Source organism: Falco punctatus (genome assembly GCF_963210335.1).
Source record: "Falco punctatus genome assembly, chromosome: 3".
NCBI lineage: Eukaryota > Metazoa > Chordata > Aves > Falconiformes > Falconidae > Falco > Falco punctatus.
The window spans coordinates 103,934,064-103,951,085 of record NC_137582.1 but is presented as its reverse complement, the minus strand read 5'-3'; the positions used below and the strand labels follow the sequence as shown (position 1 = coordinate 103,951,085).

At 59.3% G+C, this 17,022-nt stretch overlaps 3 protein-coding genes across 3 annotated transcripts; all 3 read right to left on the bottom strand.

The window, feature by feature from the left end:
* Positions 1–819: 819 nt before the first annotated feature.
* LOC308061117 (acrosin-like) lies at positions 820–6,215 on the bottom strand (the record flags this gene model as incomplete). Its single annotated transcript, XM_080380668.1, has 6 exons — positions 820–834; positions 2,896–3,066; positions 3,536–3,681; positions 3,968–4,233; positions 4,979–5,212; positions 6,085–6,215. 6 exons carry the CDS (start codon positions 6,213–6,215, stop codon positions 820–822), a joined length of 963 nt encoding a protein of 320 aa, XP_080236794.1.
* Positions 6,216–6,220: 5 nt separating this feature from the next.
* LOC308061116 (acrosin-like) lies at positions 6,221–11,616 on the bottom strand (the record flags this gene model as incomplete). Its single annotated transcript, XM_080380667.1, has 6 exons — positions 6,221–6,235; positions 8,297–8,467; positions 8,937–9,082; positions 9,369–9,634; positions 10,380–10,613; positions 11,486–11,616. 6 exons carry the CDS (start codon positions 11,614–11,616, stop codon positions 6,221–6,223), a joined length of 963 nt encoding a protein of 320 aa, XP_080236793.1.
* A 5-nt stretch (positions 11,617–11,621) lies between these two features.
* On the bottom strand, positions 11,622–17,017 carry LOC308061115 (acrosin-like; the record flags this gene model as incomplete). The annotated part of the gene is made up of 7 exons (XM_080380666.1): positions 11,622–11,636; positions 13,698–13,868; positions 14,338–14,483; positions 14,770–15,035; positions 15,781–16,014; positions 16,449–16,632; positions 16,960–17,017. 7 exons carry the CDS (start codon positions 17,015–17,017, stop codon positions 11,622–11,624), a joined length of 1,074 nt encoding a protein of 357 aa, XP_080236792.1.
* Between the last annotated feature and the right edge of the window lie 5 nt (positions 17,018–17,022).

Below are 17,022 nucleotides of genomic sequence, written 5' to 3'. Positions count from 1 at the left end.
CGTCGCTACCTCTTTGCGAAGGTCACTGCCGCCCTGCTCTCGGCAGCCCTTTGCCACCTGCTCCTTCCCAATAAAGAGACACACAACAGAGAACGCAACCACTAGAGGCAGCACGCGCGTGCTTGGCTCTTGAAGAGACACTCTTTTGATGGTCGTGGCAGGCAAGCCGTGACGGGCAAGCCAAAGAAGCCAAGCCTAGCCCAGCAGTGCCAACCTTCCTGCACGCAGCACAGGGAAAGGCACACGCAGCACAGTCCTCGCTGGCTATGTCAGCCACAGCAACGCCCTCTGGCAGGCTTCGTGTCCCTGCTCTCTCTGGGTTGGATTGCGGTTCTGGACCAACACTGAAGAGGGCAGTTGTGGCACCTGCTACGCACGGCCGAGGACATACAATCGGAACGCCAAAGAAGGCGCCTTCCAAGTCCAATGCTGTAAAACAGACATTAGAATCACCTGTCGCTGTTAACAAAGCGGGAGGATTAGGCCGCACCGGGTGTTGGTCAATCGCTATTTGATTCACAGCCCTTAGATGTTGTACTACATGCTGCTCCTGGGCATGTGGCTTTGCAACAACCCCTGTTTTAGGCAATTATGACTTCTAGGCTCCAGTCCGAGCCAGGATTCCAACTTCATAGGGTACTGGTTTTGTCTTAGCGGCTTCGCTCCCGGTTTCAATTCCACACTTCCTGGTGCTGCTGGGCTGAGCAACCCCCTGGCCCAAGGCAGCTGCTGCCGTGTGGACACAAGCTCTGCCACCTAGGAGGGTCCCAGTGTGCAGGGCTTTTCGGATGGCAGCAAGGCGGTCACAGGCCATGACGCTCAGAAGTAAAGACTCTGCACGGAGAGAGTTCAAGCTGAAAATCATTCGGTAAATATGCAGACCTTGCAACTGGTGCTTCGGCACTTGTGTTTAACGGACTGACTAACAAGGACACTACGGTCTGCACGTGTCGATACCGATCGACTAGCTACGTTGTAAGCAAGAACTATGTTGTCTGCAAGATGTACGAGCTGGGAAGAGAACCAGTACAACCTGGCTCTGCGCTTGCTGGCGTGGACTCCTCAGCACTGCGCGCCAAAGGGAAAAGTACATCCTGAGGAAGGGTGCAAGCCTTCCTCCCAGAGAGCCCAGCCCAGGACCAGCAGGTGTCAACGCACCCGCGCCAGAGTGAGGAGGCTTATGATACTGAGTTCCTGGACCGAATGGTAATAACCCCGCCTTTTCTCGGGAATCTAATGAATACGTATGCTTCTGTGTAATATGGATCTGCTTACTTAAGCCCTGGGTGTGCAAGTGAGGAGGAGCGATCCCCCTTGCAGCCGGAGCCCCGATAAACATGCCTGCTTGATAACCCTCCTTGAGTTGTAGAGTTTGATTCCGCACGTCAGCACCGATCAAGAAGGCTACAAAGACCTGTGCAGCACATGCCGAGTAGGAGATGGCCCCGTGTCCTGGTTTCAGCTGGGATGGAGTTAACTTTCTTCTTCGTAGCTAGTGAAGTGCTGTGTTTTGGCTATGATGTGAGAACAATGTTGGTAGCTGCACTGATGTTTTCGGTTGTTGCTGCCTGGCGTTTCTGCTAAGTCAAGGCCTTTTTGGTTTCTTGGGCCTTGCCAGCCAGAGTGCTGGAGGGGCACAAGAGACTGGGAAGGGACACAGCCAGGTCAGCTGACGTGAAGCAGCCACAGAGGTATTCCGTCCCGTGGGACGTCATGCTAGGTATAGAAACTTGGAGGGTTAGCTGGCGGGGGGAATCTTGCTCAGGGACTGGCTGGGCATCGGTCAGCGGGTGGTGAGCAGTTGTACTGTGCATCATTTCCTTTTTTTCCTTCTCCCTTCCTTTTGATTTTACCCTTTTCCCCCACCTTTCCATCCTAATCGTTATTGTTGTTGTTGTTGTTGTTGTTATTCTTCTTCTTGGTATTGTTACTGTTGTTCTTCACTCTTTCTTCTGTCTAAATTATTACATTGTTCTTATCTCAACCCTCCAGCTTTACATTGCTTTCTGGTTCTCCTCCCCACCCCTCCGGGTGGGGGGGAGTGCGCAAGTGGCTGCGTGGCGTTTGGTTGCCGGTAGCGTTTGGTTGCCGGCCGGGGTTAAACCGCGACACAGGATGGAAATGAAGTCTGTGGCATATGTGGGGCTCGAAGGCAAGCTCCTTCCCCAAATCCTCAGCGCAACCCTTGGGTCTTTCTAGACGCGTCTGTCCTGGGTCATGAGAGTCCAGTTTCAGGGTCACTTGTGGCTCATCCACAAGCGCAGCGGGATCCCACCAGGAGCTGGCCAAAGACGTTCTGTGTTTCCAGCTCCTTTCCCCAAGCCCTCCAGCCCGTGGTGACCTGTGTTCCCTTCCTCCAGTGCAGCCTCCCCCTCCTCCCTGAGCAGGCCCACTTTCAGCCCTTTGCAGGGACTCTTTCCCTTTGTGCCCGCCTTGTCTGCCTGCAGCCTGCCTCGCTTGGCAGGTGCCGGGCGTGGAAGTCCTTGCCTCGCACAGGAGACTGACTTGAGCTGAAGCCTGGTTTGCTGTGAGCACCGAAACATTTTATTTCAAGCATGTGGTCAGCCTCATCAGGTGTGTGCCTCCCGAGGCACGGGCGCAGGGCAGAGCAGCCCTTTGACGCTGAGGTGGCCTTTGCATCGGCAGGCATTGCCCCAAAGGAAACGGTGGTGGCACACTGCAGCCTGCCCTGCGTGCCGTTTGTCCTGCTGCTCACACCGTTTTTCCCCTTAGGTACTGCAGGAGCTCCTGCAGCCGGCTAAAGAAGTCCAGCAGCTTCTGGACTGGAAATGGGCAGGAGCCGCCCCACTGTGCTGCTGTGGGCCTTGGCCTCGCAACGGGGCTTGAGGTGGTGACAAAATGACTCCAAGCGCGTGCTGTTGGAGTAGCCCTCACTGCTGGGCGCAGGCCCATCTGTAGCAGGATCCAGTCGTAGAAGTGCTGAGTGGAGGTGTAGACTCCGGGCTGCCTGGCTCTGGCACAGCCTCTCCCCCAGCTGGTGACACCAACAAGCCAGAAGTAGTCTGCACTGCTGTCTTGGCAGACGAGAGGCCCACCGCTGTCCCCCTGCAGAGGAGGAGAGAGGACAAAGGGGTTGTTGGGTGGCCACCGTCAGCACGGGGGTTGGCTCCTTCTCTCTGACGGCACCTGCCGGAGCTGTGTTCCCTGCAGAGCGAGGCTGTGTCGAGCGAGCCTTGCCTGGGAAGGGGTGGTGGGCTTGTAAGGTGGGGCTGGCTCTCCTCACTGCACGGGGATGGTGGGTGTGTGGGAGAGAGCTGTGGCAGGCTTGGGATGGGGAGCCATGGTCTGCCAAGAACACTAGGAGGGCTTTCTGGGCAGAGCGCCATGCCTCTGGGACAAGAGGGGCACTGGGCAGGGGCCTGCCGATGGGGAAGGGGGTATAAGCCCCCCCGGCGGTGGGGACCTGAAGTGGGAGGGGCACTGGCCAGGCCAAGCACATGCCGGGCCATGTTGGCGTAGTTGCGTGTGGCGGGGCTGCCTGTGCTACGGGGCTTGGCTCGTAGCACGCTCCTACCTGGCAGGTGTCAATGCCGCCCTGCGGATAGCCAGCACAGACGTTGTGCGTGTGGATGGCCCCTCTGTACCACCGGCTGCTGTTACAGACGTTGACATCAATGAGGCGGACCTGGGCCTCCTGCAGCACATCCGTTGATCGTCCAGCTGTGAGCACAGGAAGGAATTAGCAAGCAGCAGCTCACTGGCGCTTCTCCTCCCCTGCCTGGCGGAATCCCTTGCCTCGCCCGCGCTTGGCTTTGCATCCTGAGAGGCGTTATAGCGGCATTTCCCTTCCGCCTTGCTCTGCGGAAAGGGCTCAGGCCCATCTCTCAAGAGGCATACGTCACCGCAGCCTGACTGGGGCTCTGGCCTCTGCTGTCAGGAAGCCCAAGCAATGGCCCCGAGCGTGCCAAGCTTGCGCTCGGCACACGAGTACTTCCGCGGTACTCACATCTTTCAGTCGTGGCACCCCAGCCGCTGATGTAGCAGTTTTTCAGCTGCGAGACTCTCAGCGAGGCATCGGGCACGCAGGCAAGCTGAACGTAGGCGTTGCACTGCACAGGCTGGTCCAGCTCCAGCAAGGCAATGTCGTTCCTCTGCGTGATGTTACTGTAGCCTTGGTGAAGGAGCAGCCGCTTGATGTTGCGCACCTGGGCCTCAGGGCCCAGCTGAGTCAGCCGGGTGGCACCGATCACCACGCGCCACATGGTGATGTAGCTGGAAGGCAAATGGGGAGAGGACTCAGAGGGAGCACAGCCACGTGCTGCAGCAGCCCAGCAGTTGCCCTGCCTTCCGCTTGCCGAGGGAGAGAGGAGAGCAGCGCTCGGGAGGGTGGGACTGGCCTCGCGTGCCTCAGGCTCAAGGAGCACCCAGGCCCTGGGCGTCCTGCGAGGAAACGGGGCGGGAGTAGCCCGTGCTGCTGCGCACGGGGCAAGCGCTAGTGTTGTGGGGCTATGCGCGTTCCCGGCGACGCCTTACCTGGCCTCGATGAAGCAGTGGGCTGCTGTCAGGACCCACTGTGCGCTGATGAGGGAGCCTCCGCAGGTATGACCCGTGCCCGCTTGCCAGGGGTTCTGGATGCTGACGATCCAGGGCCAGGCCCCTGCCTGGGCATCTGTGCCACCCACAACGCGTGACATGCCATACGGAAAAGCCGTGGGCCGGAGCCCGCAGGTCCCTCTGTAAAGAGAAACTCCTTAGTGTCCTGCTGGATGGCTGGCGCCCCTACGGCTCACGGTCAGCCGTCTTCCCTCCCCACAAGGCGCTGCCTGGCCAGCAGGGCTGGGGAAGCCTGTGGGGCACGCGTGTGTCCACACCCTGCCTCTTTCTGCTTTAGCCCCGTAGGTGAGTACTGCCAACAGCCTGCGTGCTGGCAAGGAAATGAGCCTCCCACACTGGCTGCCCTCCAGCCAAGCCCACAAGGGCTTGCCCAAGCTCCCTCCCAGAGCCTCGGGCCACTTACCCACAGCTGTCCCATGTGCCGGACGCAGGACAGCACATGGCCAGCAGGACGAGGAGGAGGAGCAGCAAATCCATCCCTGCCAGTGACACGTGGCAGCTGCAAGGAGGAGGGCTTGTCACCGCCAGTGCAGCCGCCAACATACTGCCCCCTGAACTTGCGTTGCCCGGGATGACCTTGGCCCCGGGGGTGATGTCACAGAGTGGCTGGTTGCCACGGGGCTGGGCGTGGTGGCCTCTGCGGGGAGGGGGGGCAACAGGAGGGGTTCCAAGCAGGACGGGAGGCAGGAGCTGGGATCGCACAGCCCCCACAGAGCCCCGCGGAATGCTCCCTTTGCGCGATGAGGGTGGGCAGGCCCCGTGGCAGGCAGCAGCGCCTGGCTCCCGGCTCTGCCTGCTAACAGCTCACAGGAAAAACCAAGCGTGGCGTCGCTACCTCTTTGCGAAGGTCACTGCCGCCCTGCTCTCGGCAGCCCTTTGCCACCTGCTCCTTCCCAATAAAGAGACACACAACAGAGAACGCAACCACTAGAGGCAGCACGCGCGTGCTTGGCTCTTGAAGAGACACTCTTTTGATGGTCGTGGCAGGCAAGCAGTGACGGGCAAGCCAAAGAAGCCAAGCCTAGCCCAGCAGTGCCAACCTTCCTGCACGCAGCACAGGGAAAGGCACACGCAGCACAGTCCTCGCTGGCTATGTCAGCCACAGCAACGCCCTCTGGCAGGCTTCGTGTCCCTGCTCTCTCTGGGTTGGATTGCGGTTCTGGACCAACACTGAAGAGGGCAGTTGTGGCACCTGCTACGCACGGCCGAGGACATACAATCAGAACGCCAAAGAAGGCGCCTTCCAAGTCCAATGCTGTAAAACAGACATTAGAATCACCTGTCGCTGTTAACAAAGCGGGAGGATTAGGCCGCACCGGGTGTTGGTCAATCGCTATTTGATTCACAGCCCTTAGATGTTGTACTACATGCTGCTCCTGGGCATGTGGCTTTGCAACAACCCCTGTTTTAGGCAATTATGACTTCTAGGCTCCAGTCCGAGCCAGGATTCCAACTTCATAGGGTACTGGTTTTGTCTTAGCGGCTTCGCTCCCGGTTTCAATTCCACACTTCCTGGTGCTGCTGGGCTGAGCAACCCCCTTGCCTAAGGCAGCTGCTGCCGTGTGGACACAAGCTCTGCCACCTAGGAGGGTCCCAGTGTGCAGGGCTTTTCGGATGGCAGCAAGGCGGTCACAGGCCATGACGCTCAGAAGTAAAGACTCTGCACGGAGAGAGTTCAAGCTGAAAATCATTCGGTAAATATGCAGACCTTGCAACTGGTGCTTCGGCACTTGTGTTTAACGGACTGACTAACAAGGACACTACGGTCTGCACGTGTCGATACCGATCGACTAGCTACGTTGTAAGCAAGAACTATGTTGTCTGCAAGATGTACGAGCCGGGAAGAGAACCAGTACAACCTGGCTCTGCGCTTGCTGGCGTGGACTCCTCAGCACTGCGCGCCAAAGGGAAAAGTACATCCTGAGGAAGGGTGCAAGCCTTCCTCCCAGAGAGCCCAGCCCAGGACCAGCAGGTGTCAACGCACCCGCGCCAGAGTGAGGAGGCTTATGATACTGAGTTCCTGGACCGAATGGTAATAACCCCGCCTTTTCTCGGGAATCTAATGAATACGTATGCTTCTGTGTAATAGGGATCTGCTTACTTAAGCCCTGGGTGTGCAAGTGAGGAGGAGCGATCCCCCTTGCAGCTGGAGCCCCGATAAACATGCCTGCTTGATAACCCTCCTTGAGTTGTAGAGTTTGATTCCGCACGTCAGCACCGATCAAGAAGGCTACAAAGACCTGTGCAGCACATGCCGAGTAGGAGATGGCCCCGTGTCCTGGTTTCAGCTGGGATGGAGTTAACGTTCTTCTTCGTAGCTAGTGAAGTGCTGTGTTTTGGCTATGATGTGAGAACAATGTTGGTAGCTGCACTGATGTTTTCGGTTGTTGCTGCCTGGCGTTTCTGCTAAGTCAAGGCCTTTTTGGTTTCTTGGGCCTTGCCAGCCAGAGTGCTGGAGGGGCACAAGAGACTGGGAAGGGACACAGCCAGGTCAGCTGACGTGAAGCAGCCACAGAGGTATTCCGTCCCGTGGGACGTCATGCTTGGTATAGAAACTTGGAGGGTTAGCTGGCGGGGGGAATCTTGCTCAGGGACTGGCTGGGCATCGGTCAGCGGGTGGTGAGCAGTTGTACTGTGCATCATTTCCTTTTTTTCCTTCTCCCTTCCTTTTGATTTTACCCTTTTCCCCCACCTTTCCATCCTAATCGTTATTGTTGTTGTTGTTGTTGTTGTTATTCTTCTTCTTGGTATTGTTACTGTTGTTCTTCACTCTTTCTTCTGTCTAAATTATTACATTGTTCTTATCTCAACCCTCCAGCTTTACATTGCTTTCTGGTTCTCCTCCCCACCCCTCCGGGTGGGGGGGAGTGCGCAAGTGGCTGCGTGGCGTTTGGTTGCCGGTAGCGTTTGGTTGCCGGCCGGGGTTAAACCGCGACACAGGATGGAAATGAAGTCTGTGGCATATGTGGGGCTCGAAGGCAAGCTCCTTCCCCAAATCCTCAGCGCAACCCTTGGGTCTTTCTAGACGCGTCTGTCCTGGGTCATGAGAGTCCAGTTTCAGGGTCACTTGTGGCTCATCCACAAGCGCAGCGGGATCCCACCAGGAGCTGGCCAAAGACGTTCTGTGTTTCCAGCTCCTTTCCCCAAGCCCTCCAGCCCGTGGTGACCTGTGTTCCCTTCCTCCAGTGCAGCCTCCCCCTCCTCCCTGAGCAGGCCCACTTGCAGCCCTTTGCAGGGACTCTTTCCCTTTGTGCCCGCCTTGTCTGCCTGCAGCCTGCCTCGCTTGGCAGGTGCCGGGCGTGGAAGTCCTTGCCTCACACAGGAGACTGACTTGAGCTGAAGCCTGGTTTGCTGTGAGCACCGAAACATTTTATTTCAAGCATGTGGTCAGCCTCATCAGGTGTGTGCCTCCCGAGGCACGGGCGCAGGGCAGAGCAGCCCTTTGACGCTGAGGTGGCCTTTGCATCGGCAGGCATTGCCCCAAAGGAAACGGTGGTGGCACACTGCAGCCTGCCCTGCGTGCCGTTTGTCCTGCTGCTCACACCGTTTTTCCCCTTAGGTACTGCAGGAGCTCCTGCAGCCGGCTAAAGAAGTCCAGCAGCTTCTGGACTGGAAATGGGCAGGAGCCGCCCCACTGTGCTGCTGTGGGCCTTGGCCTCGCAACGGGGCTTGAGGTGGTGACAAAATGACTCCAAGCGCGTGCTGTTGGAGTAGCCCTCACTGCTGGGCGCAGGCCCATCTGTAGCAGGATCCAGTCGTAGAAGTGCTGAGTGGAGGTGTAGACTCCGGGCTGCCTGGCTCTGGCACAGCCTCTCCCCCAGCTGGTGACACCAACAAGCCAGAAGTAGTCTGCACTGCTGTCTTGGCAGACGAGAGGCCCACCGCTGTCCCCCTGCAGAGGAGGAGAGAGGACAAAGGGGTTGTTGGGTGGCCACCGTCAGCACGGGGGTTGGCTCCTTCTCTCTGATGGCACCTGCCGGAGCTGTGTTCCCTGCAGAGCGAGGCTGTGTCGAGCGAGCCTTGCCTGGGAAGGGGTGGTGGGCTTGTAAGGTGGGGCTGGCTCTCCTCACTGCACGGGGATGGTGGGTGTGTGGGAGAGAGCTGTGGCAGGCTTGGGATGGGGAGCCATGGTCTGCCAAGAACACTAGGAGGGCTTTCTGGGCAGAGCGCCATGCCTCTGGGACAAGAGGGGCACTGGGCAGGGGCCTGCCGATGGGGAAGGGGGTATAAGCCCCCCCGGCGGTGGGGACCTGAAGTGGGAGGGGCACTGGCCAGGCCAAGCACATGCCGGGCCATGTTGGCGTAGTTGCGTGTGGCGGGGCTGCCTGTGCTACGGGGCTTGGCTCGTAGCACGCTCCTACCTGGCAGGTGTCAATGCCGCCCTGCGGATAGCCAGCACAGACGTTGTGCGTGTGGATGGCCCCTCTGTACCACCGGCTGCTGTTACAGACGTTGACATCAATGAGGCGGACCTGGGCCTCCTGCAGCACATCCGTTGATCGTCCAGCTGTGAGCACAGGAAGGAATTAGCAAGCAGCAGCTCACTGGCGCTTCTCCTCCCCTGCCTGGCGGAATCCCTTGCCTCGCCCGCGCTTGGCTTTGCATCCTGAGAGGCGTTATAGCGGCATTTCCCTTCCGCCTTGCTCTGCGGAAAGGGCTCAGGCCCATCTCTCAAGAGGCATACGTCCCCGCAGCCTGACTGGGGCTCTGGCCTCTGCTGTCAGGAAGCCCAAGCAATGGCCCCGAGCGTGCCAAGCTTGCGCTCGGCACACGAGTACTTCCGCTGTACTCACATCTTTCAGTCGTGGCACCCCAGCCGCTGATGTAGCAGTTTTTCAGCTGCGAGACTCTCAGCGAGGCATCGGGCACGCAGGCAAGCTGAACGTAGGCGTTGCACTGCACAGGCTGGTCCAGCTCCAGCAAGGCAATGTCGTTCCTCTGCGTGATGTTACTGTAGCCTTGGTGAAGGAGCAGCCGCTTGATGTTGCGCACCTGGGCCTCAGGGCCCAGCTGAGTCAGCCGGGTGGCACCGATCACCACGCGCCACATGGTGATGTAGCTGGAAGGCAAATGGGGAGAGGACTCAGAGGGAGCACAGCCACGTGCTGCAGCAGCCCAGCAGTTGCCCTGCCTTCCGCTTGCCGAGGGAGAGAGGAGAGCAGCGCTCGGGAGGGTGGGACTGGCCTCGCGTGCCTCAGGCTCAAGGAGCACCCAGGCCCTGGGCGTCCTGCGAGGAAACGGGGCGGGAGTAGCCCGTGCTGCTGCGCACGGGGCAAGCGCTAGTGTTGTGGGGCTATGTGCGTTCCCGGCGACGCCTTACCTGGCCTCGATGAAGCAGTGGGCTGCTGTCAGGACCCACTGTGCGCTGATGAGGGAGCCTCCGCAGGTATGACCCGTGCCCGCTTGCCAGGGGTTCTGGATGCTGACGATCCAGGGCCAGGCCCCTGCCTGGGCATCTGTGCCACCCACAACGCGCGACATGCCATACGGAAAAGCCGTGGGCCGGAGCCCGCAGGTCCCTCTGTAAAGAGAAACTCCTTAGTGTCCTGCTGGATGGCTGGCGCCCCTACGGCTCACGGTCAGCCGTCTTCCCTCCCCACAAGGCGCTGCCTGGCCAGCAGGGCTGGGGAAGCCTGTGGGGCACGCGTGTGTCCACACCCTGCCTCTTTCTGCTTTAGCCCCGTAGGTGAGTACTGCCAACAGCCTGCGTGCTGGCAAGGAAATGAGCCTCCCACACTGGCTGCCCTCCAGCCAAGCCCACAAGGGCTTGCCCAAGCTCCCTCCCAGAGCCTCGGGCCACTTACCCACAGCTGTCCCATGTGCCGGACGCAGGACAGCACATGGCCAGCAGGACGAGGAGGAGGAGCAGCAAATCCATCCCTGCCAGTGACACGTGGCAGCTGCAAGGAGGAGGGCTTGTCACCGCCAGTGCAGCCGCCAACATACTGCCCCCTGAACTCGCGTTGCCCAGGATGCCCTTGGCCCCGGGGGTGATGTCACAGAGTGGCTGGTTGCCACGGGGCTGGGCGTGGTGGCCTCTGCGGGGAGGGGGGGCAACAGGAGGGGTTCCAAGCAGGACGGGAGGCAGGAGCTGGGATCGCACAGCCCCCACAGAGCCCCGCGGAATGCTCCCTTTGCGCGATGAGGGTGGGCAGGCCCCGTGGCAGGCAGCAGCGCCTGGCTCCCGGCTCTGCCTGCTAACAGCTCACAGGAAAAACCAAGCGTGGCGTCGCTACCTCTTTGCGAAGGTCACTGCCGCCCTGCTCTCGGCAGCCCTTTGCCACCTGCTCCTTCCCAATAAAGAGACACACAACAGAGAACGCAACCACTAGAGGCAGCACGCGCGTGCTTGGCTCTTGAAGAGACACTCTTTTGATGGTCGTGGCAGGCAAGCAGTGACGGGCAAGCCAAAGAAGCCAAGCCTAGCCCAGCAGTGCCAACCTTCCTGCACGCAGCACAGGGAAAGGCACACGCAGCACAGTCCTCGCTGGCTATGTCAGCCACAGCAACGCCCTCTGGCAGGCTTCGTGTCCCTGCTCTCTCTGGGTTGGATTGCGGTTCTGGACCAACACTGAAGAGGGCAGTTGTGGCACCTGCTACGCACGGCCGAGGACATACAATCAGAACGCCAAAGAAGGCGCCTTCCAAGTCCAATGCTGTAAAACAGACATTAGAATCACCTGTCGCTGTTAACAAAGCGGGAGGATTAGGCCGCACCGGGTGTTGGTCAATCGCTATTTGATTCACAGCCCTTAGATGTTGTACTACATGCTGCTCCTGGGCATGTGGCTTTGCAACAACCCCTGTTTTAGGCAATTATGACTTCTAGGCTCCAGTCCGAGCCAGGATTCCAACTTCATAGGGTACTGGTTTTGTCTTAGCGGCTTCGCTCCCGGTTTCAATTCCACACTTCCTGGTGCTGCTGGGCTGAGCAACCCCCTTGCCTAAGGCAGCTGCTGCCGTGTGGACACAAGCTCTGCCACCTAGGAGGGTCCCAGTGTGCAGGGCTTTTCGGATGGCAGCAAGGCGGTCACAGGCCATGACGCTCAGAAGTAAAGACTCTGCACGGAGAGAGTTCAAGCTGAAAATCATTCGGTAAATATGCAGACCTTGCAACTGGTGCTTCGGCACTTGTGTTTAACGGACTGACTAACAAGGACACTACGGTCTGCACGTGTCGATACCGATCGACTAGCTACGTTGTAAGCAAGAACTATGTTGTCTGCAAGATGTACGAGCCGGGAAGAGAACCAGTACAACCTGGCTCTGCGCTTGCTGGCGTGGACTCCTCAGCACTGCGCGCCAAAGGGAAAAGTACATCCTGAGGAAGGGTGCAAGCCTTCCTCCCAGAGAGCCCAGCCCAGGACCAGCAGGTGTCAACGCACCCGCGCCAGAGTGAGGAGGCTTATGATACTGAGTTCCTGGACCGAATGGTAATAACCCCGCCTTTTCTCGGGAATCTAATGAATACGTATGCTTCTGTGTAATAGGGATCTGCTTACTTAAGCCCTGGGTGTGCAAGTGAGGAGGAGCGATCCCCCTTGCAGCCGGAGCCCCGATAAACATGCCTGCTTGATAACCCTCCTTGAGTTGTAGAGTTTGATTCCGCACGTCAGCACCGATCAAGAAGGCTACAAAGACCTGTGCAGCACATGCCGAGTAGGAGATGGCCCCGTGTCCTGGTTTCAGCTGGGATGGAGTTAACGTTCTTCTTTGTAGCTAGTGAAGTGCTGTGTTTTGGCTATGATGTGAGAACAATGTTGGTAGCTGCACTGATGTTTTCGGTTGTTGCTGCCTGGCGTTTCTGCTAAGTCAAGGCCTTTTTGGTTTCTTGGGCCTTGCCAGCCAGAGTGCTGGAGGGGCACAAGAGACTGGGAAGGGACACAGCCAGGTCAGCTGACATGAAGCAGCCACAGAGGTATTCCGTCCCGTGGGACGTCATGCTTGGTATAGAAACTTGGAGGGTTAGCTGGCGGGGGGAATCTTGCTCAGGGACTGGCTGGGCATCGGTCAGCGGGTGGTGAGCAGTTGTACTGTGCATCATTTCCTTTTTTTCCTTCTCCCTTCCTTTTGATTTTACCCTTTTCCCCCACCTTTCCATCCTAATCGTTATTGTTGTTGTTGTTGTTGTTGTTATTCTTCTTCTTGGTATTGTTACTGTTGTTCTTCACTCTTTCTTCTGTCTAAATTATTACATTGTTCTTATCTCAACCCTCCAGCTTTACATTGCTTTCTGGTTCTCCTCCCCACCCCTCCGGGTGGGGGGGAGTGCGCAAGTGGCTGCGTGGCGTTTGGTTGCCGGTAGCGTTTGGTTGCCGGCCGGGGTTAAACCGCGACACAGGATGGAAATGAAGTCTGTGGCATATGTGGGGCTCGAAGGCAAGCTCCTTCCCCAAATCCTCAGCGCAACCCTTGGGTCTTTCTAGACGCGTCTGTCCTGGGTCATGAGAGTCCATTTTCAGGGTCACTTGTGGCTCATCCACAAGCGCAGCGGGATCCCACCAGGAGCTGGCCAAAGACGTTCTGTGTTTCCAGCTCCTTTCCCCAAGCCCTCCAGCCCGTGGTGACCTGTGTTCCCTTCCTCCAGTGCAGCCTCCCCCTCCTCCCTGAGCAGGCCCACTTTCAGCCCTTTGCAGGGACTCTTTCCCTTTGTGCCCGCCTTGTCTGCCTGCAGCCTGCCTCGCTTGGCAGGTGCCGGGCGTGGAAGTCCTTGCCTCACACAGGAGACTGACTTGAGCTGAAGCCTGGTTTGCTGTGAGCACCGAAACATTTTATTTCAAGCATGTGGTCAGCCTCATCAGGTGTGTGCCTCCCGAGGCACGGGCGCAGGGCAGAGCAGCCCTTTGACGCTGAGGTGGCCTTTGCATCGGCAGGCATTGCCCCAAAGGAAACGGTGGTGGCACACTGCAGCCTGCCCTGCGTGCCGTTTGTCCTGCTGCTCACACCGTTTTTCCCCTTAGGTACTGCAGGAGCTCCTGCAGCCGGCTAAAGAAGTCCAGCAGCTTCTGGACTGGAAATGGGCAGGAGCCGCCCCACTGTGCTGCTGTGGGCCTTGGCCTCGCAACGGGGCTTGAGGTGGTGACAAAATGACTCCAAGCGCGTGCTGTTGGAGTAGCCCTCACTGCTGGGCGCAGGCCCATCTGTAGCAGGATCCAGTCGTAGAAGTGCTGAGTGGAGGTGTAGACTCCGGGCTGCCTGGCTCTGGCACAGCCTCTCCCCCAGCTGGTGACACCAACAAGCCAGAAGTAGTCTGCACTGCTGTCTTGGCAGACGAGAGGCCCACCGCTGTCCCCCTGCAGAGGAGGAGAGAGGACAAAGGGGTTGTTGGGTGGCCACCGTCAGCACGGGGGTTGGCTCCTTCTCTCTGACGGCACCTGCCGGAGCTGTGTTCCCTGCAGAGCGAGGCTGTGTCGAGCGAGCCTTGCCTGGGAAGGGGTGGTGGGCTTGTAAGGTGGGGCTGGCTCTCCTCACTGCACGGGGATGGTGGGTGTGTGGGAGAGAGCTGTGGCAGGCTTGGGATGGGGAGCCATGGTCTGCCAAGAACACTAGGAGGGCTTTCTGGGCAGAGCGCCATGCCTCTGGGACAAGAGGGGCACTGGGCAGGGGCCTGCCGATGGGGAAGGGGGTATAAGCCCCCCCGGCGGTGGGGACCTGAAGTGGGAGGGGCACTGGCCAGGCCAAGCACATGCCGGGCCATGTTGGCGTAGTTGCGTGTGGCGGGGCTGCCTGTGCTACGGGGCTTGGCTCGTAGCACGCTCCTACCTGGCAGGTGTCAATGCCGCCCTGCGGATAGCCAGCACAGACGTTGTGCGTGTGGATGGCCCCTCTGTACCACCGGCTGCTGTTACAGACGTTGACATCAATGAGGCGGACCTGGGCCTCCTGCAGCACATCCGTTGATCGTCCAGCTGTGAGCACAGGAAGGAATTAGCAAGCAGCAGCTCACTGGCGCTTCTCCTCCCCTGCCTGGCGGAATCCCTTGCCTCGCCCGCGCTTGGCTTTGCATCCTGAGAGGCGTTATAGCGGCATTTCCCTTCCGCCTTGCTCTGCGGAAAGGGCTCAGGCCCATCTCTCAAGAGGCATACGTCCCCGCAGCCTGACTGGGGCTCTGGCCTCTGCTGTCAGGAAGCCCAAGCAATGGCCCCGAGCGTGCCAAGCTTGCGCTCGGCACACGAGTACTTCCGCGGTACTCACATCTTTCAGTCGTGGCACCCCAGCCGCTGATGTAGCAGTTTTTCAGCTGCGAGACTCTCAGCGAGGCATCGGGCACGCAGGCAAGCTGAACGTAGGCGTTGCACTGCACAGGCTGGTCCAGCTCCAGCAAGGCAATGTCGTTCCTCTGCGTGATGTTACTGTAGCCTTGGTGAAGGAGCAGCCGCTTGATGTTGCGCACCTGGGCCTCAGGGCCCAGCTGAGTCAGCCGGGTGGCACCGATCACCACGCGCCACATGGTGATGTAGCTGGAAGGCAAATGGGGAGAGGACTCAGAGGGAGCACAGCCACGTGCTGCAGCAGCCCAGCAGTTGCCCTGCCTTCCGCTTGCCGAGGGAGAGAGGAGAGCAGCGCTCGGGAGGGTGGGACTGGCCTCGCGTGCCTCAGGCTCAAGGAGCACCCAGGCCCTGGGCGTCCTGCGAGGAAATGGGGCGGGAGTAGCCCGTGCTGCTGCGCATGGGGCAAGCGCTAGTGTTGTGGGGCTATGTGCGTTCCCGGCGACGCCTTACCTGGCCTCGATGAAGCAGTGGGCTGCTGTCAGGACCCACTGTGCGCTGATGAGGGAGCCTCCGCAGGTATGACCCGTGCCCGCTTGCCAGGGGTTCTGGATGCTGACGATCCAGGGCCAGGCCCCTGCCTGGGCATCTGTGCCACCCACAACGCGCGACATGCCATACGGAAAAGCCGTGGGCCGGAGCCCGCAGGTCCCTCTGTAAAGAGAAACTCCTTAGTGTCCTGCTGGATGGCTGGCGCCCCTACGGCTCACGGTCAGCCGTCTTCCCTCCCCACAAGGCGCTGCCTGGCCAGCAGGGCTGGGGAAGCCTGTGGGGCACGCGTGTGTCCACACCCTGCCTCTTTCTGCTTTAGCCCCGTAGGTGAGTACTGCCAACAGCCTGCGTGCTGGCAAGGAAATGAGCCTCCCACACTGGCTGCCCTCCAGCCAAGCCCACAAGGGCTTGCCCAAGCTCCCTCCCAGAGCCTCGGGCCACTTACCCACAGCTGTCCCATGTGCCGGACGCAGGACAGCACATGGCCAGCAGGACGAGGAGGAGGAGCAGCAAATCCATCCCTGCCAGTGACACGTGGCAGCTGCAAGGAGGAGGGCTTGTCACCGCCAGTGCAGCCGCCAACATACTGCCCCCTGAACTCGCGTTGCCCAGGATGCCCTTGGCCCCGGGGGTGATGTCACAGAGTGGCTGGTTGCCACGGGGCTGGGCGTGGTGGCCTCTGCGGGGAGGGGGGGCAACAGGAGGGGTTCCAAGCAGGACGGGAGGCAGGAGCTGGGATCGCACAGCCCCCACAGAGCCCCGCGGAATGCTCCCTTTGCGCGATGAGGGTGGGCAGGCCCCGTGGCAGGCAGCAGCGCCTGGCTCCCGGCTCTGCCTGCTAACAGCTCACAGGAAAAACCAAGCGTGGCGTCGCTACCTCTTTGCGAAGGTCACTGCCGCCCTGCTCTCGGCAGCCCTTTGCCACCTGCTCCTTCCCAATAAAGAGACACACAACAGAGAACGCAACCACTAGAGGCAGCACGCGCGTGCTTGGCTCTTGAAGAGACACTCTTTTGATGGTCGTGGCAGGCAAGCAGTGACGGGCAAGCCAAAGAAGCCAAGCCTAGCCCAGCAGTGCCAACCTTCCTGCACGCAGCACAGGGAAAGGCACACGCAGCACAGTCCTCGCTGGCTATGTCAGCCACAGCAACGCCCTCTGGCAGGCTTCGTGTCCCTGCTCTCTCTGGGTTGGATTGCGGTTCTGGACCAACACTGAAGAGGGCAGTTGTGGCACCTGCTACGCACGGCCGAGGACATACAATCAGAACGCCAAAGAAGGCGCCTTCCAAGTCCAATGCTGTAAAACAGACATTAGAATCACCTGTCGCTGTTAACAAAGCGGGAGGATTAGGCCGCACCGGGTGTTGGTCAATCGCTATTTGATTCACAGCCCTTAGATGTTGTACTACATGCTGCTCCTGGGCATGTGGCTTTGCAACAACCCCTGTTTTAGGCAATTATGACTTCTAGGCTCCAGTCCGAGCCAGGATTCCAACTTCATAGGGTACTGGTTTTGTCTTAGCGGCTTCGCTCCCGGTTTCAATTCCACACTTCCTGGTGCTGCTGGGCTGAGCAACCCCCTGGCCCAAGGCAGCTGCTGCCGTGTGGACACAAGCTCTGCCACCTAGGAGGGTCCCAGTGTGCAGGGCTTTTCGGATGGCAGCAAGGCGGTCACAGGCCATGACGC